The sequence below is a fragment of the Hemicordylus capensis genome, chromosome 2 (assembly GCF_027244095.1).
Source record: "Hemicordylus capensis ecotype Gifberg chromosome 2, rHemCap1.1.pri, whole genome shotgun sequence".
Classification (NCBI taxonomy): domain Eukaryota; kingdom Metazoa; phylum Chordata; class Lepidosauria; order Squamata; family Cordylidae; genus Hemicordylus; species Hemicordylus capensis.
Genome location: NC_069658.1, coordinates 348,432,281 through 348,447,520, shown reverse-complemented (window position 1 = coordinate 348,447,520; position 15,240 = coordinate 348,432,281). Strand labels below are relative to the sequence as shown.

Sequence of the window (15,240 nt, the reverse complement as noted above, 5' to 3'; positions counted from 1 at the left end):
TGTTACAGCATGTGATCTGGAAAGCGCCAAGGACGGGGAGATCACATCTTTAAATCTGCGCCTTGGTTCATTTACTCACCTCTCCTGATAGTGCAGGGAGCAGGGGAGATCTTGCTGGGTTTTGTCTGGCAAAAAAGGTTTTATTCTACAGGTCCAGGTACATCTCAAATTCATTTAATATGTTCTATCCTTTTAGATAGAGAGAGCCCAAGGCTCAGTTTCCAGTTCTTCCCTTCCATAGAATCCAAGGGGCACAAAATATCATCTTAATTGGCTCAGGGGGTGGTCCTAGTAAGTTACAGCCAGTCTGGAGGAGGTGCAGTTGAGTGAGATTAGGAAGAAAGTACTAACGCATGCACCTTGCTAAGACACTGTGTGCCATTATATAAATATGAATGTGACCTGACCTTGTCAACCTTTCTTTAGTCTTCATAAATGTATGCAGTGTTGCTTACAGTCATGGCATGAGTGAATTGTATTGAACTTCTAACTTCTTATAGTTAGCTATATAGTTAGCTCAAGGCATCCTCATGAGTTTATAAAAACAAACTGCCTGTATAGTCATAAGAACTTTTCACACTATACATGTTGTTGGCTTTTTGTTGAAGATTGTTCATTTTTTCTCAGATTTTCTTCCACATACTAATTTTCTCTAGAATTCTTTTCCCCTGCCTATATTTTTGATGAGTAATCTCCACTCTTCTTTTTTAACCTTAGAAAAACCATAAAATACATATCAACAAGGAACCTGTTGCTGAGGCTGATATTATGGAACATATAACAAAAGGGCCACACATGTAAAGAACAAACCAAAACTAGCAATAAACCATGTGCAAACAGCAAATACATATAAATATGCAAATTCAGAAATTAAATAATTATACTTTTCTATATATGTGTCTTAAATTCTTTAAATAATTCTTTAAATTCTTTGAATAAACATACATATTTCATCAAAGGAACACTTTCCCCCTGCCTATATTTTTGATGATTAATCTCGACTCTTCTTTTTTAACCTTAGAAAAACCATAAAATACATATCAACAAGGAACCTGTTGCTGAGGCTGATATTATGGCTACTAATGGTGTGATTTATGCTGTGAACACAGTTTTACAGCCACCAGGTATGTCAAATCGGGCATAAAAGAGAGTGCCTATATTTCTCCAGGTTGACTTGTCTTTCTTAAGTGGTTAAGAACATGTTGTTATAGCAGAGCACAAGTGAAATGCCTGTTTATGAAAGGAAGTTCATTTCCTGTGTAGAAGGAAATAAGCAAGTGATTCTCATCTTCCGGAGCAATATTATATCCTCAGTCTCCAAAGTCCTTGTTCATTTCAGCAGGGCACACATGCAACATTAAAATGCTTCCATTTCTTTTCAAAGGTGAAACTTTAGGAAAAGAGTATGTAGCACATAAGTGTTGTTTGAAAACTTTGGGAGGAAGAAAGGCCATTTGCAATACTGTGCCTAGTGATTTCTTTTGCCAACCATTTTGTATTCCCGAGGACTTGCTTTTTAGGTCTGCAATGAAAAATGCTTAGGGAGTTGTCCATATGCTTGTCCTAGAACAGAATATACAGAAAATTACACATGCAGAATCCTACGTTGAACAATTGAAGCCCCTGGAGGCACAGGCTTGGGGCAAATAATACAACACCACAACAAATCATTTGGAGATTGCAACTCTAGTTCACATGCCCAATAAACATATGCAGTATCCATGTGGCACCCACAAACCAATTTATACAGCTGGAAGGATCAACCACTTTTTAAATGATGTCTTTCTTGAACGTCCTAACAACCTCCCTTTATATTCTTTGTGGTGGGGAAGTTCACCCAGCCCATAAATAAAGGAATCTACATGTGACCCATAAATAAATGAATGCACCAAGAAGACATCCAGGAAAAACATCAGAATGGGTGCACTCCTGGTGCATCTCCTTTCCTAATTGTGTGGGCTAGTTCAGTGAGGGGAAGTATCACCCATTTCTTGCAGATCTACAATTTCTAGAATTGTAGATCTGCAAAGTAATCTGTTGGTAGGTTCACACATGTATCCTACTGCTCAGCCTGATATATTGTTTAAAAATAAAAAGCAGTATAGATTAATTATCAAGTAAAAGGGAAAGCAATGTATTTTTGACCAGTTTAAGATGTGAGGCATCATAAACCTGGTACTTGTGCAGTAGTCCCTGTTAGCCTGTGCATACAACTAAATATTTCTTTAAAGGGAGTATCAGGGATGGTATGTGCAATTTTCTAGCTACTCACATACAGTTGTGGCATTTGATCGTTAGGACAGATGATAAAAGACTGTAGGCAGTGCATAACCACCATTGGACAAGGAGGGACAAATTTTCCTGAGTTGCTGGGGTCTGCAGGCCACCACAGCAACCCCCCCGCCCCTTCTCAGCCCCCCCACACACACACCCAGCCGGTGAACGAATCACTGCCTGGCTGGGAGCGTGAAGTGTCGCCCCTTGCTCCCTCCCAGCCAGTGCTTCATTTGCCCTGGGTCTACTGCAACCCCCCTATGCTAATAGCTGTAGGGTTGCTGTTTGAGAACTTGTGCAAGTGTGCATCCCTCGTCCACACTACATTTGAGATAGAGCACAACAACAAATGATTAGCTCCTTATAAAAACACTAAAATAAAATAAATCAATAAAATAAACAGAAATATAACAAATAATAAAATGGTTGATGTGCGAATAGGAAGCAATGAATATTCAAAAGCCTATTTTAAGAGTGTCTTGAATTGTTGCTCCTAGCTTTTAATCCAAATGAAAGAGGTGATGAGCCTGCAGATCCTGCACTGGAGATCTTCAAGCATGCCTCTGCATTATCCAAGGTAAACACAACGTTCAGCCAATACAGAGTGACATTTGCAGAACTGCTTTTTTCCTTCTTCGAATATGGGATATATCTGGCCATGCAGTTCAGAAGAATGAAGAATAAGGGAGATCTCATAATCAAATAAATTTGGTGTCTCTTCAATATACTTTATGAGATCAATAACCACTTGCAGTGCTATGGGTTCAGAGTGGGAGAGGTTATCTGAACAGATCCAAAATGCATTTGCTTGGAAAGAGATGTCATTTATTTAAATTAATTTTGCCCACCTACCATATTCACCTAAATCCCAGTCCTAAACCTGTAAGTAAAACATGGACCAGTTCACATGATCAAAAGTAATGTCTGATAACCAGGAATCTGAGATTTCTGGCAGGCATGTGCCTCCCTGGAATATGTAGTGTGGGAAGCAAAAAACCTCCCAGTCTTAGGTTGGCAGTGCACCAACTGACATTTAGCCAACACTGGCAACCCAAGTTCAAATCCTAGATTACCAATGTTGTTTGCTGCCAACTCAAGATCAGGAGGGTTTTTGTTTTGTTTTTTGCTTCCCACACAACACACTCTGTAGGAGCATGCACCTGCCAGTAATCTCAGCTTCCCAGTTACCAGACATTAGTGTTGATCATGTGAACTGGTCCTATATTAGAACCTGTGGAACTGATTTCCAAAGATCAGGGTCTGGGACTAACATTTTTTGCCAGTACTCTTAATCATAATATATAACCTTTCTTCCATGCCTCTCATTTAATTCTGTTTTTTGGCTTCCAAAAATAATGGCTGTGATGCAAATTATAAAGCACATGTCACAGTTCCTTCCTCAGTTTTCTCTTCTGACCACAGCTCACATGCTATATCATAGGTTGCTCTGGAAACTTCCCTGTCAGAGTAGCATTTCAGGTGACGTATGAGGTGCAGTAGGAAAGGGCATTTCTGAAGCTCTCGGGGTAACACAGAAGCTTTCTTTCAGGCTGTAGGCAGACACATCAAAGGGAGGGCAGGATTTTGGACCCAGGAGTTCTGGGACCGAAACCAAGAGTCCGAACTGAGGAATACACCAATATCTACCAAGGGCAGGAAAACCATTGTTACTCAGCCAGTGTCCCAACTGCACAGAAAGCCTTTTATAGCCCTTCCTGTGTAGGAGGCACCAACCATCAGCAGGGCCAGTCTAGAATCTGAGAATACTTCACTGCCCTGAAATGTGCTCCAAACTTCAGTTCTGGTTCACAACATGGGGTAGCTGCACACAGAGCTGAGCTCCTTGTGCTAGTCTCAGTGGCTTCTGACACTGCAGCCTTTGGACCCCAGCACATCAGCCCACTGATGTTTTAATTCAACAGCGTCCTACTCTAATATGGACAAAAATCATACCTCCTAAGGTATGTGCATATGAGAGGCCCCTGTAGAGTTGTTGTCTTTTAATTCCACATCAGTCACTGTGTAAGTTATGTCAGTATTTTGTTTTTCTGTTATCTATATAAATTTTAAACAACTTTTCCCCCCATAGATTTCCCAAAGGAGTGTTCGGCTAGGTAAGTATTACCAAGCTTTCTGTGTTAGTGATATGTGCCTTATTTTTTACATGACCCCAAAGCCCTATCTACACCTTATGTTCAGCAGATATACATTCTATGTTTAGTGTATGTACATACTGTTATTCATATATTTTGTTCAATGCACATACAGTAGTACACAAACTATATCTTGCATTTGAGGGGTTCTGAATCCAAGTTACCTGTTTAAATGACTGTATGTACAGTCACTCACATACATTGACCAAAATATTATATCAAACAGGTCTAAAGAATTCTGGCTGATTGGAATCCTTGAAATGTGCCTTACCAAGGATGCAGCTGCAGCTGCAGCAGTGCAAGCTACTCAATACCAGTTACAACTGGGCAGCAAGCTGCAAAGGATCATTTCACTGAATCTGTTGTATTCTATCTAGCAGCCTTTCATGTTTTGCTTAATTAGAAGTTTGTTCCTGTGGGGATCATAGAGGGTGGGGTGGGGGCTGAGTAGAGTGAGAAAGAAAAGGGAGGGAGAGGAGAAGGGGGGAAATGGAGTTGTTTCTGAATTAATCTTAGCTAGACAAACATAGGATTGCTTTGTGTTGATGAGGAAAGCAGCTATAAAACATTTGGCAATGACATTTTGAACCAGCTACGTGTGAGAGCCTGCAAAGCTTGTGAAGGTTTCTGCATCTTCATTTCATTACATTATTGGGCCTGCATTCCTGAACTGCTGCATTCCACTATTGCTGCTGCTGATTGTTTCCCCACCTTCCTGACCTGCACAACTCCGAAGTTGTTTTCCTTATCTATTTCCAGGACTATTTTCCTTATCAGTCCTGGACTCTGCTATTCACTGGATGCCCACTGCAGTATGGCTTAGATCCCACCACTACCTTTTTTATTGTTGACTCCAGGATAAACTTCTCTTCCCTGAAAACAATGGTGCTCCTGTTTCCTTCCAATGACCTCCTCACCTTACAGACCCCTGGTTTTAGTCCAGCAAAGCAGGAGGCTATATTGCTTCACTGCCTGGGCCCTGAAGACCAAAAACTATATATGCATTTGCCATTTCTGACCAACTTGGAATGGGATGCCAACCCTTATGAAGCTGCTATTCAAAACTTAGATAACCATTTCAACCCTACTTTGAATGTTACAAGTTCTATTCTAGATTCGATCAAGGCACCCCACTCATCCACCCCCCCCCAGGAGTTACTAGCTGTTGCTTTTGGGTTGCAGGATACAGCCTCAGAGTATTTCTGCCAGAGAGGGGAGGTTGTGCCACCTTTGTCCCCTCCTCTGGCCCTCTTTGCTTCCAGCCTTCATTGGTAGATGGCCCCTCATCATCAGCCTCCTTGCTTTAAATAGTCCCTCACATCCCCCACAAGTCTTGCACGATGCAGGACCAATCCAAGATCTTGCTCCCAGGTCTTGTGAGAGTTTCAGAGACTCTTGCACTTTCTGTCCTGTCTCCTCACCGGGCCATCATGGCCTGAGCGTGCCAGGCTGAGCTGTGGCCACCCCATCTCCACCTCCAATCAGGGCTGATGGGCAAGACGGGGTATGTCCGTCCGGGTTCTCCACATCACCTCCCATCATGTCCCAAAAGATTACAACTGCCTGGTGAATCTATCAATCATTATGTCACACCATTGTTTGCCTTACGTGTAACCTGTGAGTTTACCAACTTTTCTGATGAAATGATCAGGGGTCAGATTGTTATGAAAACAAACTGCTCCAAACTGCATGAAAAACTGTAGTGGAAACTTACAGTTATAGAGATGGCTAGGAAGGTGGAAAATGTTCTTCATTGTGACAAATCACATTTTGGTACCTCAAAGTCCACCTCCTGAAATCCAGGCTGTTCAGTCTAAATCATCCCAATCCCAATCAGTCTAAATCATTCCAATCCCAATCTTCTCATATGGCACTGCCCCAGAAAACAGCAACACAAGAAAGGAAGAGCTACCACTGCTACCGATGTGGAGACAGCATGCTGACATCATAGAACCAGTTGATTCATCAGAATGGGTCTCTCCCACTGTTCTTGTGCAGAAATCAAATGGCACTCCTCGAATGTGCATAGATTTAAGAGATATGAACTCTAACATGCTAGTGGATTGTCCTCCATTACCCAATATCAATGAAATGCTGCTCACTCTGAAAGGGGCCTCCATGTTCACAACTTTGGACTTCTCTTTGGCCTATCATCAAATTCCTCTGCTCAGAAGTTCTCGCAAATACACAATTCAGAACACCGGCCTTTGGGTTAGCCTCTGCACTTTCAGTATTTCAGAGAACGATGCATGGAATTTTGGGGCTATGGATGGCATCACTTACTTTCAGGATGACACTTTAGTGTATGGCAAAACTATTGAGGAGCATGATGCTAAACTGACAGAAGTCTTAAGAAAACTCTGACAGCATATACTTGCTATCTCTGCAGAGATTGCAGAGTTGCCAGTTGACATTTCTCTATGATGTTCTTGGGACACACAATATCTCAGAGTGGTGTACATACCAAAACAGACTTGGTGAAAGCTATTTGGGAAGCACCAGAGCCACACAACATAGAAACATAGAACATAGGAAACTAGCTTATACCGAGTTGGACCATTAGTCCATCTAGCTAGATGGACTCTGCATAGACTGGCAGCGGCTTCTCCAAGGTTGCTGGCAGGAGTCTTTCTCAGCCCTTTCTTGGAGATGCCAGGGAGGGAACTTCTGCATGTAAGTATGCAGGCCTCTTCCCACTGAGCTACAACCCCATTACCTAAGGGGAATATCTTGTAGTGCTCACATGTAGTCTCCCTTTCAAAGGTAAACCAGAGTGGACTCTGCTTAGCAAAGAGGACAATTCATGCTTGCTACCACAATACCAGCTCTTCTCCCCACAAATGTTTATGAGACAATGGGCCATTTTTAGGCAGATTCATTGTCATGAAACATATGAAGCTGCCTTATACCGAATCAGACTATTGGTCCATCTAGCTCAGTATTGTCTACACTGACTGGCAGTGGCTTTCTGGGGTTTCAGATAGTGGGCTTTCCCAGCCCTACCTGGAGATGACAGGGTTTGCCCCTGGGGCCTTCTGCATGCAAAGCAGATGCTCTACCACTGAGCTACAGCCCCTCCCTCTCCCAGATCCTAAGGATGCACTTCACTCATTTTTAGGACTCTTGAATATTACTCTGAATTTGTTAGACAATTTGCCTCAAAGTTTGCACCATCATGTCTTTAAAAAAAAAAAAGGATGTAGCATTTAACAGGGATGTATCCTGCAGGACCAGTTTTCAGACTATCAGATTGGTCATTGCTGAAAGCCCTGCTCTCACTTCTTTTGACACCAGTAGGCAGACTATTGTAATGACTGATGCTTCTGAATATGGTTTAGATGTGTCTTGACCCAGCAAAAAATGGGACAAGGACAGTTGCTTTTGCTTACTGCTTCAGAGCCGATATATTCTGTCACTGAAAAAGAAGCTCTAGCATGTTTCTGGGTGGTGAGGCACTTTAGGACTTATTTGTGGAGCAGAAAACTTCTTAACTTCAAGAATAGCCAAATGAATCACCAGACTTATGGACTCTGATTTCCAGGTGGAATATCTTCCAGGTATTCAGAATACAACTGCTGATTGTTTATCTCAGCTTCCACTTCCAGACCAAGAGGAGCTCCCAGAAGAAGAGGATGAAGGAGTAGTTATAGTGCAAATAGCTCCATCCACTCATGGAGTGTTCACAACTTCTGAGTGGAAAGCGGCCCTCACTGTGCTTACTGAACTTAAATCTTGCATAATTAATAGATGGCCATACAAAAATAGGGTACCTGGACATCTTAAACCATACATGCACGTAGCAAGGGAGCTGTCCCTTCTCAATGAGGTGTTGAGGACTGATCATTTGGTGGTGCCAACCTTCTTACAAGCAAAAGTGATCAAAATTGCCACAAAGGTCACATGGGCAAGAGCTTGACTAAAAGGCAAATCAGAGAAAGTTTATGGTGGCCAGATATGGACAAACACACTGAAAATGTAATCAAGCACTATATGCCTTGTGCTCTACGTGACAAATCCCAGAAGACTTTTGCCACCCCCTTGACTCCAGTAGAGTATTCCAATGGTTCCTGGGGAAAACGTACTCTGGATATAATGGAGCCTTTTGATAACCAACCCACAAAACAAAGATTTGTTATAGTGATGGTGGATTACTATTCCAAGTGGCCAGAAGTTTCATTTGCTCACAACATTATTACAAACAAGATAATCCAGTTCATGGCTGCAGTTTTTGCAAAAGTACTAGCAATTGACAATGGGCCACAACTTACTAATTTGAAATGGAGCATTATTTGCATAACCATGAGATAAAACACAAGACTATTTCCTTGTGATTAGAAACCAGTGATTAGCTAAATAACACCCAATGATGAGAAAACCAGATTCCCACTAAATGTTTCGTAGTCAAAATAAGAAACACATGGACATTTCCTAGCGTGACCGAAAGAACTGCATAGGGTCAAACACTATGTTTGTTATTTGATTACCTCTATTCATTGATTATTGGTTCACGCTGGCATTCAGCAGCAGGTTACTTAATATCCTGGCCTTCTCACAGATATCTCTGTTCTTTCTGGCAGGATTTAAGACTAAGGCCTGGTTTATACATGCATCAAAATGGGCTGCTGGAATCCTGAGGGGGTAGGGTGGACTGTGCCACTTTAGACTGCAGGGGATGCCACTTTTGAATTATTATTATTATTATTATTATTATTATTATTATTATTATTATTACATTTATATCCCACTCTTCCTCCAAGGAGCCCAGAGTGGTGTACTACATTCTTAGGTTTCTCCTCACAACAAACCTGTGAAGTAGGTTAGGTTAGGTTATGAATATTCCTCCATATTTTTTTAAACCTCCTTGCACATTAAAAACTAGCTAATCAGGGATAAAAGTTCTAGCTCAGCCTGTTTTATGCTGTGCTAGTATTCTACTAGCAGGAAAGCCTGGGGAGGACTATTCAGCAATGTTATAACTCACCTGCACCCTGAAGTGTTAATGACTCTTGACTCTACCACTTCACTTTCTCAGTTCATCCTGCTGCATATATAAACCAGGCATTATGTATTGATCCAGTAGCTTCAGTGTGCTCCTGAGAGACTCACTGCACTCCAGAATGAGTTGGGATCAGTGTTCTCTCTAATTTTTTTCGTCTGTGTGCAGAATGACTTTTGTTTTGGTTGGCAGTATCAAGCAGTGTGTGTGCACATGAATTCAGAGTGGGGCCTTCCTGATTAAACCTGAGTGGGATCTAAAATTAACTGAGCAGACATCAAAAAACATGTGAGCGTGCACGCACACACACATACACACACGTGCCTTAGAAGGAACACTGGTTGGGATTGCCCTATTCTCTCCATTAACAAAATGTATGCAGATAATACCTGCTAAGATAGAATACTCCTGCTCCTAAAGAGTTTAATGCATGCATCAGAACTCAATGGAGCTTTAGATTATGTGCCAAGTCATCCAGACAGCTTTAAGTAAGTCCAGGAAATCCAATGAAATTAAACACATGTGAATGAGAGTGCATAATTGCAGCCTGTGTTTAAAACAAACACACTGTGGGCATATTTGCAATCCTGTTTCAAGTAATCTACTTTTTCATATAATTTGGATCGGTTTTACAGAGGAGCAGGTTGGAGCAGAAGTAGTAGAATGCATTAGTGATTAATGGATTACATCCAGACTAGTGTTGTGCATATGTAGGCCAGAAAACAGGCAACTCTTACAGGTTTGTGCTGCTCCATAATATAACACAACTGCTAACAGAAGAGGGCCTGCTCATACCAGATTTTCACAGAACGCTATTGTAAACAGCTAGTGCAATGTGGATATATTGAAAACTGAATCTTATGTCTGAACACAACATTCAAACTAATGAATATTGTGTGACATGTTCTGCAAGAGGTTCCATCTTGCACAAGCAGTGGCTAGCAGAAGAACTAGTCTGGAACGGTGTTATTTTCAGGGGCGTAACTACCATTAGGCAAGGGGAGGCGGCTGCCTGGGGGCCCCCACGCCTCGAGGGGCCCCCCAGAGGCAAGTCACATGTGAAGTGAGTGTGTGTGTGTATCAGCGAGGGGCCCATTTTAAAATTTTGTCTCTGGGCCCACTCCAGCCTCGTTACGCCCCTGGTTATTTTCCTTGTGCAATGTCATTCAACTACACCCTTACACTGTGCATAATGCTCTTGTAGATGCTGCCAACTGATTTTAATTCAAATTGAACTCAGTCTGAGCAATAGCAGATGGAGATGCTTAAACAGTTGTATTTTTCATTGTGGTTATTCCTTTCCTTTTCCAGCTCCTGTGTATTCCAAATTGTTAGCAAGGATGAGACACCAAGGTGACAGCCATTCGACTGTAAAGCACAAATAAAGATTCAGCTAGCTTTTACCATTCGATTCCTGAAGAGAAGGACTCCATTTTGAAACAAACAGCCAAGTACTACACAAAGATTATGTTTTTCCAACTGAAATGAAGGAGAGAAAATAAAAGCCATACATATTTAAACCATTGTTTGATAAGGCTAATTTTGTTCCCATCTGTAGTTGAGAATTTGGAGTGCCTCAGGTATGGAAATGTCTTCTCCAAAATTATTTAGGCCCAGTCTTCAGATGTGCAAGAGCGAAGGCACTCTACATCAGGTTAGCAAGAAAATGTTTTAGTAAGGTTTTGAATGTGCTTTCAAGAAATTTGAACATATGAAGCGAGTGTATACTGAGTCTGACCACTGGTCCATTGAGCCAATTATTGTCTACTCTATCTGGCAGGAGCTCTTCAAATTCTCAAGCAGAAGTCTTTCTCGTCTCTCTTGAGATCTTTTTACCTGGTGATGCTGGGGATTGAACCAGAGGCCTTATTCACATACTACTGAGCTACAGACTTTCTCCAATTGAGTTGCTCTTCTAAGCTAAGATTTTTTCCAAGATTCCTGTCAGACCCTGGCCCTGAAAACAGAAATGATTGAACACTCTGTTCTGAGTGGTTGAGAGTCTCCAGTTGGCTTCCATTTCTGTGAAATATACGTTTTATAAGAGTACAGAACCATTTAGTATGCATTTCCATATGTATAAAGGCATACTCCCATTTCAAAAGGAATATATATATATTCCATATGTATAGGGACAGAGTTGTCAGTTTGTACCAAGTTGTCTTATGGGTCAGGAGGAACCCCAAACTCTCTAGACTTTGATGCTTTTTTACCAGAGTAAATAATCCTTACTAGAAAACATCCAGCTCTTTCAGGCCTTCTGGTGTTCATATTGCAAACCAGCAGCTGGGATCATCTGCTTTTGACTTGCTTCCAGTTAAGTGAGATTAGCTAAAACTTTCACCTCTAGCTCTATTTTGAAAATGAAGATCAGGCATCCAGTTTCATAGCAATGATCTAAAATCTCGTAGTACCTTTTCCCAAACACATAGCCTTGATGATCTGGAAATAATTTTGTATATACACATTCTAAGGGAACTAGGTTACCAAAGTACAAATCTTGCCTTCAGTTACAGAGCGGCTACTTAGGTCACAAGCCAAAGAGCAGTGAAGTTTCATATTCCACCTAACAGCTCCTGACACATGATGAAGCCTTTTTGAAATTCAGCAGACTTTCAAATGTCTTTTCCAATGCAGTATGGGAGACTTCTGTTAAGGTGTATGTGGGGGCGGCGGGAGGGCGTGGGCAAGATAAAAGCCTCTATTAGCCATGGCATATGCTGAAAGGAGTTCTCTAAATTGTGGACTAAGACCTTGCTAGGCACTCTCTCTCTCTCTCTACAATACAATTTGTGTAGTTCAACAAGAACATGTGGTTTTTATTTTCTTCCCTCCTGTGCTTTGAAAATCTTCCATGCAATTTTTTGTTTTAATGGGGGGTTTTTTAGTCTCCTTCTTGGTATTAGGAAAGTTGCGTGCTATAAGCTATGGTTTGATCAGTTCTGTCAATTACCTTTTTTGTTTACACATATGGTTCTAACTTTAATATCTTTTGTTCTTCATGAGTCTGGAAATACACCCTCTCTGTAATGTGGTCATAGAGCTCTTCCTCATCAAAACCTTTGAATAAACAATTCATTTGTAATGAAACTTGCGTTTTCTTTTAAAACAGAAAAAATGCACATTGTAAATATTACAAATAATTACTTTACCGGGCCGTGTGGGAAATGCTGCAGTGCCATTTCATTCTGCAAGGGTAACATGAGAATCGATACTGCAGCTTTTCTCTCTGTCAGTATTAAGACAGTTTTTTAAACCACAGTGGGGGCATCTCCCCTCCCCCGCCCATGGTCAGGGTTTCTTACATTGCCCCAGCAGCAAGGGAAAGAGCTGCACTGCTGTGGCTTCCTTACCCTCATAATAAATTCAGGACGCTTGTGTAAACTGTCATGAACTTCCCGCACCAAACCAAACTAAATGTTTTAAACGTTAAATGTTTAAATGTTTTCAATTGCTTTAATGGTTTTTAACTGCTTTTAAATTTGTTTGGGGCTTTTTGTTTTGTTATTGTGCACCATCCAGAGTCTTGGGATGGGGTGGTATAAAAATGTAATAAATAAATAAATATGTGATATAGCTATATAATTAATTCTCTTAGACAGTGCATGTCCAGGATTTGGTGGCAGAACTCTCGCGACATGCTGCGAGAGTTCCGGCAGAGTGAGGAGAAGAGGGGGAAGAAAGTGCCGGCGTTAGCCAGCCGGCAGAGTAAAGGGGGAGAGAAAAGCAGTGGCGGGGAGAGAAAAGCGGCAGCAGGCTGGGGGGAGAGAAAGGCAGTGGCGGGCGGAGGGGGGGAGAAAAGCGGCAGTGGAGGTGGTGGGAGAGAAAAGCCACGGCAGGCGGCCGGGAGGGAGAAAAAACGGTGGCAGTGGGGCCCTTCTTGGCCGCCCTCCGTGGCTCTGTGTGTGTGGGGGAGGAACGGGAGGGGGGAGGGCTGGAGAGCACAGGGCCGGAGGGAAGAGGAAGAGAGGCAGAGGCGTAACTAGGGAAAACGGCGCCCGGGGCAATGAAATGGTGCCCCCCCACCCCCCCAACATACTACATTATACTTAGGTTTTTCCTCACAAGCGCCCGCCGCCGCTGCCGCGCCAGGCCACTGACTGGCCGCCAGGTGCCAGCAAAGCAATGGGGGGGGGGGCGCGGGCGGCGTGGAAGGGACCGCTCGTGGGGGAGGGGGCGCCGACGCGCTCCCTTGACTGCTGCAGCGCTGCTGCACTGAGCAGGAAACATTTGTATTAACAAAAAAAAAATTGTCATGGCGGCGCCCCCCACATGATCAGAAAAGATGGCGCCCGGGGCACATGCCCCCCCTGCCCCCCCCTATAGTTACGCCTCTGAAGAGAGGAGAGACCGGGCAGGAGGAAGAGGGATGGTGAAACAGCCAACCCCAAAGCGCCGCATAGATGCTCTGTGCGGGGTCGGCTAGTAAATTTTTAAAAATGTGATAGATAAATACATCCTATATAATAAAACCCTAAGTGAGTGTCCGTGGCTTTGGAACGTTGGCGTCTGTGTCCCTGTCTCCCTGGGCTGTTCTGGGCCTGCGCGAAGCACAGGCCCAGAACAGCCCAAGGGAGACAGGACCGCCGTCACCAATGTTCAAATACTATGTTGGCCAAAATTGCCCTTAACCCGCCCGCCCTCCCAGCTGCCCGAGTCCTCCTCTCCCGGCCCCACAGGCGAAATTGCTGCCGCGCCCGCCGATCGCTCGCCCGTCCGCCCTCCCTCCCTCCCAACTGCTGAGTTCTCCTTATGCTGAAATTGCTGCTGCGGCCGCTGCCACCGACCACCCTCCCAACTGCCGAGTTCTCCTCATCCCCGGCCCGAGTCAGTCGGGCGATGAAAGTGTTTAATTTGATAGGAGAGAGGAGCTCGCAAACAGAGCTCCTCTCTGTGCAAAGCCTCTGTCCAAACTGGCGCTTTGGACGCAAAGGACGCCTTTTGCGTCCAAAGCGCCAGTTCGGACAGAGGCTTTGCACAGAGAGGAGCTCTGTTTGCGAGCTCCTCTCTCCTATCAAATTAAACACTTCATCGCCCGACTGACTCGGGCCGGGGATGAGGAGGACTCGGCAGTTGGGAGGGCGGGCAGCGGCGGTGGTCGCCATTCTCCCCCTCTCACGGATGTGGATGAGCAGCTCTGAGAAGGGAATGGGAAGGACGGGTTGCGGAGCTTTGCTGCACGCAAGCTCTTGCCTCAGGCGCTCGCAGCCAGCAGCTCTGTGGGAAGAGCCTCTCCATGGGCTTTGTCAGGTATGCTACTTTTCTTGCACCTGAGCTGGCTTTGTTTTGTAAACAAACATTAAAATGTATTTGAGAGGAAAACAATGTGTCGTCCCCCCCCCAAAAAAAATTTCTGTAGCTTTGGTGCTGTTGTAATAAAAGCTCTGCTCTTTGCAACTGATGTTTCTCATCTTGCATGGTAAAGGCATGCAGTGCAGGGTGTGATGAGCTGGAACAAATGGCATGAAAGCCAAAAATGGTTTAGGGGTTACAGTGTTGCACAGGGGAACCTGCTTCAAATTCTTGCTCAGTCCTGCTGCTCACTTGATGGCCAAAGATCTGTCACTGTCTTTCATACCAGCCTACCTTGAAGGAATGTTGTGAGGATAAAAAGAAAGGGCCTGTATATGCTGCCTTGAGCTTACATGGTTCTTAGTTTGTGAAGATAACTATCTTGAAATAATTGATATGGGAGAGGGAAGGGTAAATTAAAAAAGAGTGGAGGAACTAATAAACTAATTAATTTGGCAAAATACTACTGTGTTCAGTCAAATAATGGCTGTCAAAGAACAATGGCTGATATGCTGTAGTGTGTTA

The 15,240-nt window shown here is 43.3% G+C and overlaps 1 protein-coding gene across 3 annotated transcripts in view; it reads left to right on the top strand.

The window, feature by feature from the left end:
* Positions 1–12,513, top strand: part of TGFBI (transforming growth factor beta induced) — a 112,648-nt gene extending 100,135 nt beyond the window's left edge. For 2 of the 3 annotated variants that reach the window (XM_053296755.1, XM_053296754.1), the window contains exons 14-17: positions 1,022–1,124; positions 2,772–2,851; positions 4,364–4,388; positions 10,735–12,513. In XM_053296755.1, the coding sequence (XP_053152730.1) occupies positions 1,022–1,124; positions 2,772–2,851; positions 4,364–4,388; positions 10,735–10,808 (282 nt within the window). In that variant the 3' untranslated portion in view covers positions 10,809–12,513. Of the gene's footprint in view, positions 1–717; positions 817–1,021; positions 1,125–2,771; positions 2,852–4,363; positions 4,389–10,734 lie in introns of those variants that run through there. The other variant, XM_053296756.1, reaches the window with a different exon arrangement.
* Positions 12,514–15,240: the final 2,727 nt, after the last annotated feature.